We start from the raw sequence: 12,756 nt of genomic DNA, 5'->3' as shown, positions 1-12,756 counted from the left end.
ATTTAATTACAGCATTCAGTCTTTTGGGGTTCACACCTGCCATCAGTTAAAATGACTCTGATTAACCCCAAATAAAGTTCAGACATTTACTCAGTTGCCTCCTCCAGCGAAAGCCAGGGTTCACAGAGAGCTTACAAAGCACCAAAGGGATCTTATTGTTGAAAGAGATCTGTCAAGAGAAGGGTACAAAAACATTTCCACGGCATTAGATATACCATGGAGCACAGTGAAGACCGTCATCAAGAAGTGGAGAACATATGGGACAACAGTGACATTACCAAGAACTGGACATCTCTCCAAAATTGATAAAAAGGCGAGACGCAAACTGGTCAGGGAGGCTGCTGAGAGGCCTACAGCAACACTGAAGGAGCTGCAGGAATTTCTGGCAAGTACTGGTTGTGTACTACATGTGACGATAATCTCCCGTATTCTCCATATATCTGGACTGTGGGGTAGGGTCGCAAGCGTTTGCTTACAAAGGCGCTGTTTACACATACCCGGGTATTTTTAAAAACGCATATTTTCTAAACTCCGTTTTCCAAAATAACTTCGTGCACACAGCTGCGTTTTTTAAAAAAATTACGTTTATATTGATCCGCATAAATACGCTGTCGAGCTGTTAAACTACGCCAAGACTGTCGGTGGCAGTGTTAGAAGAATGACAATTCCACACAAGCCAATCGGAAGCCTCATCGAGAACCGCCGACACAAACGTCTTCCTGTTCCTTTCAAAGAAGAAAACATGGCGCTAGGGTCGTTTGTTTGGACCGACGGCGAAGTGGAGTTACTTCTTAAAGTTGCGCAGGACTACGAGTCATATCAGTAAAATGTTTGGGGGAAAATTGTGTCTGTGATTCTTGAATGATTATATTCAGACATGTGATAAGCCATTACTGAAGTCGGTCGGGCTCTTTTGCTCACCAGAAGCTCCGCAATTGCTGCCCTCCGAGCCCTAATGCGTCTCTGCTGGTCAGTGAGCTTTATGAGCTTTATTCTCAAAAGCAAACAGGCGAATATAGCTCTTAATTACAGAAATGCTGCTACTCTGAGTGTTTCCATGCTTGTCATATGTACAATGGTCGCTCTTTTGTGGCGCGAAGATTGCCTAAAACTCCGTTTTGGTCTCTTTACACACAAACGCAAAACGGAGTTTTCAAAAAATCTCCACTTTTGCCGGGGTTTTTAGAAAGAATCGTTTTCAGAGGAAAAAACTCAGTTTGTGTATAAATGAAAGGCACAAACGAAGGCAAAGGTCTGCGTTTTTAAAAATACCCGGGTATGTGTAAACGGCGCCAAAGAAAAACATCCAGGCCCTGCTAAATTTTGCAAAAAAAGAAAAAAAATCCACACTCCCAAAAGCAGGTGGGAAAATGTGTTATGGTCTGCTGAAAGCAAGGTTGAACTTTTTTGGCCCCAATTCCAACAGGTGTGTTTGGTGCAAAACCAACACTGCGCATCATCAAAAGAACACCATACCCACGGTGAAACATGATGGTGGCAGCATCATGTTTTGAGATTTGTTTTTCTTCAGCTGGAACAGGGGCTTTAGTCAAGGTGGAGGGAATTATGAACAGTTCTAAATACCAGTCAATTTTGGCCTAAAACCTTCAGGTGTCCCCTAGAAAGCTGAAGAGGAATTTTGTCATTCAGCACAACAGTGACCCCAAGCATACATTGAAATCAACAAAAGAATGGCTTCACCAGAAGACAATTAAAAGTTTTGGAATGGCCCAGCCAGAGTTCAGACCTAAATCCAATCGAAAATCTGTGGGGTGACCTGAAGAGGGCTGTGCACAAGAGATGCCCTTGACCAGATTTGGAGCGCTTTTGCAAAGAAGAGTGGGTAAATACTGCCAAGTCTAGGAGTGGCAGGCTGATGGACTCCGACCCAAAAAGACTGAATGCTGTAATTAAATCAAAAGGTGCTTCAACAAAGTATTAGTTTAAGGGTGTGCACACTTATGCAGCCAGCTTATTGTACTTTTTTTTTTTTTTGTCCCCCCAACAGATATGTTTTTCAGTTGACTTGTACAAGTTATAGGTAGGTCACATTTAAAGGTGGGAAAAGTTTTGAAATTATCATGGTCTCAGGTTTTTTTTTCTTTGTTTAAAAAAAAAATCATTTTCGCGGGATGTGTACACTTTATATCCACTGTATGATGCATGGTTTTTCAAAAAATTTGATATTTGAGATGTAAATATCCCAGAATGATCTCAAATTTTTTTGAAACACCCAGTATACTTTATTTTAGTCACCAGTGGGAATTGCTCATATAGTTTAGAGGAACTCCTTAACATGAGGTGAAGTTGTGAACAAGTTTTTTGCGACTTTGAAAGGAGGAGCTCTCCAGCACTGGCATCTCCATGAATCCCCATTCCACCTGTGAGAAGGCGACAGTGTTGCTGTATGGAATATGAGTGTGAATGGCGCAGCAGGATGCAGGCCAGGCTATGAAGTGCTTCACACAGACCTCCTTTGCCAAGTGTTTTCCTCACAAGTGGACCGAGTAAGGCTGTGGCTCACCATACAGAGATCTCTGAGGGGCTACTGCGTGTTGATGATTGACTTATTATTATTATTTTCTTTAAGAGGTGTACTGGTTCTCAACAGGGCTGCGGCTCTAACAAACCGGATGTTTCACCGCAAGGACCAAATGAAGGATCCAAGTAAAGAGCAGGGAACTCTATTAACAATGACTGGTGAACCAACTATATTTGGGCTACATCCACTTTAATAAACTAATTAGTTTTAAAATGCATCACTTGCTGTGTTTACACCTGGCATCCACACTACTGTGGATTTTTCAAGCCCCAAAAATGGAGACTTTTGGAAACGCTGTTGGCCACATTTTAGATTGAACACCCTTGAACCAAGTGTACCCTTGAACACCAGGGTAGCATTTTAGTGTAGGCTGGCAAAAACAGACATTTGGAAATGATGATGCAGACACCCGTGTTGGCTTCCTGATTAGGTTTTATCAATCACAACATCCTTCTCTGATTTATCATGCTCCTATCACATGACCCTTTTCCAGAAGAAAACCAGTGACAACAGCCACTTTGTGCAATGAAAATTCATTGTTTCGTTCTTCACAATACCTGCCAGCTGTGCAGGCCCATGGTGGTAATAGCCTCTGAACTTGAATGTTGGCTGGTGTATGCAAATTTTGGGGGTGTGATTATTCATGAGTCTGGATGGTTAAACGGTCCAGGGTTTTGGAATTGACCAGTTTTACTGCCCTCTTTTACATATGTGGGATTTGCATTTGAAAGAGGAGGAAAGTGTTTGAGCTTGACGGTATGTCAGCTCCATGTACCAAACTTTTTTTTTTTTAATTATCCCTCGCTGGCCTCAAGGGGGATTATGGCATGGCGATTTCCGTCCGTCCTGGGAAGGGTGCTCACCTTCTGAAATCAACTCCTCTCACAATTTTTGGAGGAATTTCACGAAGCTTGGCAGGGTTCTTTACGTGTCGGTAATATGCATATTGCAATTTCGTTCAATTCAGTCGCATTTTACCAAAGTTATGGCATAGTTGCCAATGGGGGATATTGTGCTCTTTGGCAAAGGTGAACAAGAGTGCTCTAAGTAAATACAGATTTCCATTCTGTGGCACTTTAGACAAGTATTTTAGGTCAGTTTATAGAACCATCTTTTTTTTTTTTTGGAAAGGAATGTTAAGGTTCTTAGCATATCTAAGTTTTTACTACATTGCAGTTTGCACAATACAAATTCTTCACATTCTGCCATTGTTTAATTCGCACTGATTCCTTCATATATTGAGTCATTTTGTGGGGCCAAGCAAAGCCTATCAAAGCTTTTATAATATACATGATGATGAAATTAAAATGTTTTTTTATTTTCTATGTACTCCTGACAGTGGAATAAGCTGTAAACTGATGTCAAGGGTCGTTCATGCCCCCCCCCCCCCCCCCCCCCCCCCAAAAAAAAGAAACTGCTAGAATCTTAAAAAACACGACGATGCTGATTTGTGGTCCTGCCACCCAGCTACTATTACACTAGCATTTTACACGAGCATTTATTGGACACTGGACTGATTTTCAGTCTGAGTTAGAACAAACATAACACATCATTTAACAGCTGACATTTTATTTATTGAAAAGGAAAAGAGCAGCGTGACCTGATTTTCACTCTCAACCTATGGGCTGCTCAATTAACAGCAAATCATCAACCATTAAAATTGCTTGATTTTTGGGTCTACTCATGTGACCCAGTCTGTTAAGGTCGTGATAAAGCATTAACTCAGTCATCAGCTTTCTTTGATTGTTTCTTGTTTCACTCACACTGCTGTTTTGTTTATGACTGTGATAACATCCCATGTAATATTTGTGTGTGTAATATTGTAAGGATTGTTGGAGGTGGGTGGAGCACAGAAGCACGGCAGGCCAGAACTGAGTGTTACAAAAACTCTTTTTATTAATAGCTTTTCAGCTTTCCACACTCTCCCAGCCCTACCCACGTGCACACAGACACACACGCACGCGCGCGCGCATGCATGCACGCACGCATGCACGCACGCACACAGAAGTGTTCTGGTTGGGGAGAGCTCCCTTTTTCTGTTCTCTCTCTCCTTTTAAAGGGCGCGGTCACTGGGGAAGAGACACAAACAGGTTAATTCACGTCAGGTGCAGCGATTCTGCCACTTACCTTCCCTGACTCCGCCCTCCATTCACAGACTGACGCTTGACCACGCCCCCGCTGCCACAAATATATATTTTGTTAACTATCGCATCAGTCATGCAAGACCATAAACTTGTGTTGAATAATAAATTGCTTTGCGTGGCAGTTTCACTCAGACATCCACAAAAAACACGAGAAGCACTTGGACATTTATGCTCCAGATTTTCTCCAGCATGACCATGAATTTCTTCATAGAATTTCGCAGAACCACTGCATTTAAAAAAAACAAACAAACAAAAAAAAAAACCTTTGAGCAGTCTGCAGACGCGGATGCCTCTTAAAAATGTAGTCAAAACATAAAACAGTTGCCCTAAAATTTTTGTTCGGGATGTATATTCGGCTCCTGACATTTTTACTCTCTTACCTTGGCACACAGACTGTATATAATTGAGTTTATCGATTTTGTGTGGAATCAAAGTCCAGTCTTGTGAATTTGAGTTGACTTTTAGAGCAAACGGGAGATGTGCATCACTGAGGCCTTTTTGATACACTTTATGGCACAAAGGAAAATGTTACTTTCTTATAGGGCTGTGCGATATATCGAATATACTCGATATATCGCCGAAAATTCTGTGCGAGATACATACCGTATTTTCTGGACTATAAGCCACTACTTTTTTCCTAGGTTTTGAACCATGCGGCTTATACAAAGGTGCGGCTATTCTGTGGATTTTTCTTCCACCGCTAGGGGCGCTCTAACCGGAAGTAGAATCAAAAATAAGATAGATGAAAAATCAATGCAAAGAAGAATTAGCAGATCTTTAGCAGATAGAACACGCACGACAAATTACTAACTGGTAATTATTTTCAAATCCAGCGAAGATGATTAAAGTGACTTGTGGTTTCAAACACAGGAGAAATGAAGGTAAATAAATACCGGTTATTTTCTCTTGGTTCTGTTCCGTTTTAATCAGCAAAATTGCTGCCGTGTTAAAAGGCACTGTTCGGAAAGAATCTGTTCAGGTACATACATGTACAGAACGATTTTGTACTGTAAATGCAGTAAATATCTAATTTTTCAACATAGATATCTGCGGCTTATAGCCCGGTGCGGCTTGTATAACTTTTTTTTTTTTTAAATAGAGCGGATGCGGCTTATATACAGGTGCGCTCTATAGTCCAGAAAATACGGTAAAATTATTACTATATCGTAACTATCGAGTATTTTATGGTCATCTTCCGACTTGCGTTTGTTTCGTGTTTGTTGCGTTTGTTTAAAACATTTCCCGCTGGTTTCCTCCCTGTCCCTCAGGCAGTAACGCGAGAGGCTGCTGAAGGGGAAAAACCCATAATGTCTCACACTCGCCAACCAATCCCGGGTGACATCTAGGTGCTGAAAGGAACTTCCGGGAAGATTTTCTAGTTTCGGTTGTGTTGCCAGATTGGGCGTTTTCCTGCCCAATTGGGCGGTTTTAAGTGCGTTTTGGCGGGTTTTGAACATATTTTGGGCTGGAAAACGTCAGCAGTATCTGGCAACACTGCTGGCGGGAAGATTTCCTGGTGTTGCGTAGGCTACCATGTAAGCTCTGTCGATTTCAGTGACAAATTAAAAATGGAAGCGGACAAATTGGTTCCTAAAAGAACTAGTAAGGGGTCAGTCATCCGGCATTTTTTGGATATTGCGAGGAGGACGTGGAACAGCAAATGCCAATTTGTAAAGTGTGCAAAAAAAACCTGTCATCACGAAAGGCAGCATCATGACAAATATGTTCCATCACCTGAAACTCACCCGGTACAGTATGAAGAGTCTCTTAAACTCCGAACTACTTGCCCATGAGCTAAACCCCCCACAAGCTAAACAAATGACCATAGCGGCCTCGTTCTCCAAAGCCACCCCATATGAGAAAACGAGTCGGAGATGGAGAGCTATAATGGATGCAATCACTAACTTCATTGCCGAAGACATGATCCCAGTTAGTATAGTGGAAAAACCAGGCTTCCAAAAATTACTAAACACACTTGATCCCAAACATGAGTTGCCTGGTCACAGACATTTTACAGAGAAGGCAATACCGGAATTATACACATCTGAGAGGCAGAGCCAGAAAACATTCAGTTCAAAAGTGTGCAAAGAGAAAAATGTTTTGCAGATCTCTCTCTTCTCTCCCTCAATCTCTCTCTCTATTGTGAATGTTCCAGTGGTTCTCAGTAGTCAGGTTAATAGCTTGGAGATCTACCTCTATGTTTTAAAAATAATTTAATGAATGAGCACTTTTCTTATTTAGGCTAAATGTCTTTCTCAGTGTTGAGCTTGCGCTTTATTGGTTTGAGCTCTGAGCAGCTCTGTATTGTGTTGCCCCTTTGTTGCAATTTTCAAGATTGTTTTTGCAGTTTGTGCCACATCTTTGTTGAATAAAAATAGTCTTATTTCAATTCAATTGTGATTAATCACTAACATGAAAATTTAAAATGTGTTGTTGAAAACCACCTGTAAAGTTAACCAAGAATGTTATTTAATCTGCAGGGATTGTAGTGAAAACAGTAAAGAGTAAAAGTTAGATTTCATGGAGTCCTTTAGAGGAGATTTAAATATATCGAGATATAGAGGGCTGCCGCGTGATGTCACCGTACCGCGTGATTTTGTTAGGGCGCCATATTGGAAGACCAAGTACATGCATGCATACATACAATACAAAACAAACTACGAGTGAGAGTGAAGTGATATTACAGCTGTTGTGAAGTGACACGATGGCTGATAATTCTGGTTATGTGAGTACATTACCAGCTGCAGAAAGGGCACGGTATGTGGAGAAACTGGCTGTGACTGATGGGTTTGACCCATATGATAAGACTCGGGGCAAGGGAGAATGGAAACATAAGGAGGACCTGACACCAATTCTGCCATCTGTTTGCTACCCAGACATTGTAAACTATTGCAATCTGTATTCATGCTGTTATGGATTTTTTTTATTTCATAATTTATTTTTAATTTACTACTTATGTTTTTATTTATATCTTTGAATTATTTGGACATGGGGAAAAACTATATTTAAAATCCAAAGAGGGATGGAGGGAGGAAAATTTAAAACAAAAGAAAGAAATGAAATATATAACATAAATGTGATAAAATTAAGGATGTTTTTATTCAGTAAACATTTTAAAAAATGTTCTACAACACTCTAGCCTAGTGACTTACTAGGAATGTTAACCGATGACCGTTTGACCGGTGGTTGACCGAATCAACGTCAACCGGTTAATTTTTTTTTGGTTGTCGGTTAAAAAAAAATAATTTCAATCGTTTTGAAGCTGCCGATTTTGGAGCGGAGGACTTGGAATTCTGTGTTTGTAAACGCTTGGGGCATGCCATGCGGTGTAAGGACGACCGCTGACGAATCAGAAACACCCATTCAGTCATGTCCCGCCCTCCCGCCCCAGTTAAAGACAGCTGACAAATCAGAAACACCCGTTCAGTCATGTCCCACCCTCCCGCTGCCACTCGGCAAAAAAAAAGTGAGACAGGCTTTTTAGCTTACAAATTACTATTCTGTTTTTTTTTTTGTTTTTTTTTTAATTATTATTAGAAGGCACATCGAGTTTAGTCCTGCCTTGGCCAGTGCATTCTGAAAGTATGTTTCGGTCTGTAGCCAATAATGCATGTTATTGCAGATCACATCTCTCCACACAAACTAAAGGCGCAGATGGCGACTTTTTTTTTTTTTTTGAATTACGCAGATCCGTTTTTTTTGGGGGGGGGCGGGCGTGTTGGAGTGTCTGATTGTAATTTCAAGGTGGATTCTGTATTAAAATTACTAAATAGGCGGGTGCCGTTGCAGTCCATGAGGCGTGGGAGGAGGGCAGTGGATCGGGGGGCTGCGCGCGTTTGCACGGAAGCTGCGCAGATTAAATTTTGCGCGGCTTCGGCGCAGGCATGCACGGCTTTCTGATTTGCTGTTTTCTTCTCATGCTTGTACTTCCTGTGTTTCGTGGACTGTGGCGGCATTTGCTTATATGCAGAATTTGCTTTGATGAAGTTGTGGTCGGACGCTCCAATGCGCCCCCCCCCCCCCCCCCCCCCCCCCCCCCCCCCCTTGGGAAAGGAAGGTCGGATCTGCGCGATTCAGCCGTGGAGAGGGCGGCATCCGCCAAAAGGCGCGCCGTTTACATCCCTGTAATAATTCCAATTCTAGAATTTTAAACTCAGGTTAACCGGCTAATGAGGCTCAGTGGTCGGTCAAGATTTTTTTTTTTAGTTTTTGCCATCCCTATGACTTACCAGTAACAAAATGGTCTGAACATATTCTGTACTGTTGTAGATTTGAAGTATTCAGATCAGCTCTGCATAAAGCAGCTAAATACTCTCTCTGTCTCCTGGCAGAAAGCTCCTTGGTTTGCTCCCCTTGTGTCTCAATCACAGCTGGTATTCTGTAGAAAGACTTCTTTTCACCTTTCCCATCAGCTTTGTTAGAACCCTAACACAGCACAAAAGTTTACCATTGTAGGTTTTTGATGAACCAAGTGCCTCGTGGGTTCACATACCGCGCGCTGCCGTTATTTCCCCCTAATCACGAGTTTGTTGGTCTTCCAATATGGCGCAGGGTTTGTTTACTTCCGGTTTCGGGTGACGTCAGTGCAAGGGGTCTATATATCGTGAAATGGAGAAAATGTATCGGGATATTCATTTTTTCCCATATTGCACAGCCCTACTTTCTTATATCTGTCACTTGTTTAGACTTTATTGCACTTGGCTTTATGACTTTTCTAATTAAAAAGTAGCTTCGGGTTAAGTCATTTGATATTGATTTCAGTGTCTTGTCGGGGCTGTAGGTGTACATTTGGGCAGCATGCACAAATATTGACATGCTCAGTACAGATTAATGGCTAAGATTTGTTTCCTGGCTTTTAGTTGTCTGTCTGTCTTGTTTATGATAATCTGATAAACAACAAACTGACCTTAAGTGATGTAATTAGGATTGTAACTACACAGGACAGAATGCTTGGTGGTTAATGTGTTTGGTGCACCAGTTATCTCCTGTTATCTATATCTTTCATGGCTTGTGCAGGGCTACACTTATGGGTCTGCCTAGTTTCATTCAAATGTCATTACATAGCGTCTGAAGTGTCTCGGGCTTTTTGGATGTATGATGTCGTTATGAATGCTTGCCAGTGTGCTGTTATTTTTATTATATTCATAATATCCCCCCCCACTGCAGTTAACATGGTGCCATGATTTGTTTGGGGGCTTTTGTGTGGGAATATGGAATATGAGCTCAGTTTGATTTTTATTTGCCAAAAATGTTTGAACATCTCTTGAGGTGCTGACTGTTGGTTTCTTAACTGCATGGTAGAGCTCACACATGCCTATGATTGATGCCCTGATGATGGCCTACACAGTGGAGATGATCAGCATTGAGAAAGTGGTGATCTGTGTGAAGCGCTTCTCTACCTTCAGCGCCTCTAAAGAGCTTCCCTTTGACTTGGAGGATGCCATGATCTTCTGGATTAACAAGGTTAGATTACATACACGCACAGATATAATATACCAGTGCATCTGAAATCGAGTATCATGAAAGAGATTTTTTTTTGTAATTTAATTCAAAAAAGTAAACTTTCTATATTCATTACACATCAAGTGAAATATATGTTTCAAACCTTTTTTTGTTTTAATTTTGATGATTATGGCTTATAGCTCATGAAAATCGGAAATCCAGTACCTCAAATTATTAAATATTTCCTAAGATCAATCAATAAAGGATTTATAATAATGTCCAACTTCTGAAAGGTATGTTTATTTATACACTCAGTACTTGGTTGGGGCTCCTTTACCACGAATTACTACATCAATGTGGTGTGGCATGGAGGTGATCAGCCTGTGGTGCTGCTGAGGTGTTACTGAAGCCCAAGTTGCTTTGATAGTGGCCTTCAGCTTGTCTGTATTTTTGGGCCGGGTGTTTCTCATCTTGGTCTTGACTGTACTCCATAGGTTGTCTATGGGGTTCAGGTCAGGCAAATTGGCTGGCCAGTCGAGCACAGTAATATCATGGTCAGCAAACCATTTGGTAGTAGTTTTGACACTGTGGGCAGGTGCTCAGTCCTGCTGGAAAAGGAAATCTATATAAAGGGTTGTCAGCAGATGGAAGTATGAAGTACTTGAAAATTTCCTGGTAGATGGTTGTGTTGGCGGCACGGTGGTGTAGTGGTTAGCGCTGTCGCCTCACAGCAAGAAGGTCCGGGTTCAAGCCCCGTGGCCGGCGAGGGCCTTTCTGTGCGGAGTTTGCATGTTCTCCCCGTGTCCGCGTGGGTTTCCTCCGGGTGCTCCGGTTTCCCCCACAGTCCAAAGACATGCAGGTTAGGTTAACTGGTGACTCTAAATTGACCGTAGGTGTGAATGTGAGTGTGAATGGTTGTCTGTGTCTATGTGTCAGCCCTGTGATGACCTGGCGACTTGTCCAGGGTGTACCCCGCCTTTCGCCCGTAGTCAGTTGGGATAGGCTCCAGCTTGCCTGCGACCCTGTAGAACAAGATAAAGCGGCTAGAGATAATGAGATGAGATGGTTGTGTTGACACAGGACTTGAAACGCAGTGGACCAACACCAGCAGATGACATGGCACTCCAAATCATCACATTGTGTGAACTTCACACTTCAAACACCTTGGATTCTGCACCTCTCCATTCTTCTTCCAGACTCTAGGACCTTCATTTCCAAATGCAATGCAAAACTTGCTTTCATCTGAAAAGAGGACTTTGGACCACTGAGCAACAGTCCAGTTCTTTCTCTCCTTAGCCCAGGTAAGATGCTTCTAACATTGTCTCTGGTTCAGGAGTGGCTTGATATTAGGAATGGGACCGTTGTAGCCCCTTTCCTGAAGACGTCTGTGCGTGGTGGCTCTTGATGGACTGACACCAGCCTCAGTCCACTCCTTGTGAAGTTCTCCCAAGTTCTTGAATTGACTTTTCTTGAGAATCCTGTCAAGGCTGCAGTCATCCTTGTTGCTTGTGCACCTTTTCCAGCCACCCTTTTCAGCAATGACCTTCTGTGGCTTACCCTCCTTGTGGAAGGTGTTGATCGTTTTCTGGACAACTGTGAAGTCAGCAGTCTTCCCCATGATTGTGGTTGCGTGGACTGATCTAGACTGAGGGATGCTCTGTATTTTATACTGTTTTACTCAAACTCCTAAATGAAATGCTCCAATATTTTGAGATGTCTTTAAATTTTGTGCTGGAGGCCATGATTAGCAAAATTAAAATGGAACAATGCTTGAAACATTAGTTCATGTGTAATGAGTCTCGAATATACTAAATTTTCACTTTCTTTAACTGATTCTTGAAGTTTACACACACACTATATATATATATATATATATATATATATATATATATATATATATATATATATATACACACACACACACTTGATGTCATTAAAAAGTTGGATTTGTCTTGCTATAATGGATCCATTTAAGCCAACACTTAGTGGCATAGTAATAAAATTGTCTGTAACATCATTGCAACTAAGAGTCTTGTTGGATTTTCCTCTTGGTTGCTGTTACAGTACATCTTTAAAAGTGACAGTATTCATAATGATTAGGAATAGGATCAGATTTTATATATAAATATTGGGGCATTATTCAAATTTTAGCATGCCTTTTAGACTTTAACAAAGGTTACACAAAGCAGATATGACACAGTAATTTACACAATCCAGCATTATGTTCCAGTGATAACGAACAGTGTGTTAAACTGCTGTGTAGGTTCACGTAATGTAATGGAGTGGTTTATGATGGATGTTGAAGGTGCATGACGTTAATATTTATTTGTTTAACATGTCAGGTAAACTTGAAAATGAGGGAGATCTCTGAAAAGGAATACAAAGTAAAGCAGCATGTGCTGGATTCTCCCAGTCATCAGAAGGTATCACCCACTTTTCATTTACGTTCCTACTTTCTGTAATTTCAGAAACAGTGCAGTGATGCATGTTTTTATAATACCTGTTTTGATAGTCTCTTGTTTCTTTGGCCTGTTTTCACTGTCACAGAGAAGGGAGACCTTCTACCAGTGTGTGTGTGTGTGTTTGTGTCTCTCTCTCTCTCTCTCTCTCTCTCTCTCTCTCTCTCTG

The 12,756-nt window shown here is 41.4% G+C and overlaps 1 protein-coding gene across 3 annotated transcripts in view; it reads left to right on the top strand.

The window, feature by feature from the left end:
- The window catches only part of camsap1b (calmodulin regulated spectrin-associated protein 1b), a 75,145-nt gene that overhangs the window by 29,656 nt on the left and 32,733 nt on the right, over positions 1–12,756 (top strand). For all 3 annotated transcript variants that reach the window (XM_060907056.1, XM_060907055.1, XM_060907054.1), the window contains exons 4-5: positions 9,988–10,149; positions 12,471–12,551. In XM_060907056.1, coding sequence (XP_060763039.1) covers positions 9,988–10,149; positions 12,471–12,551 — 243 coding nt within the window. The remainder of the gene's footprint in view (positions 1–9,987; positions 10,150–12,470; positions 12,552–12,756) is intronic.

The sequence above is a fragment of the Neoarius graeffei genome, chromosome 24 (assembly GCF_027579695.1).
Source record: "Neoarius graeffei isolate fNeoGra1 chromosome 24, fNeoGra1.pri, whole genome shotgun sequence".
NCBI classification, from domain to species: Eukaryota; Metazoa; Chordata; class Actinopteri; order Siluriformes; family Ariidae; genus Neoarius; species Neoarius graeffei.
Note: the sequence above shows the minus strand (reverse complement) of the source record. Positions and strands in the feature narration are given on the sequence as shown.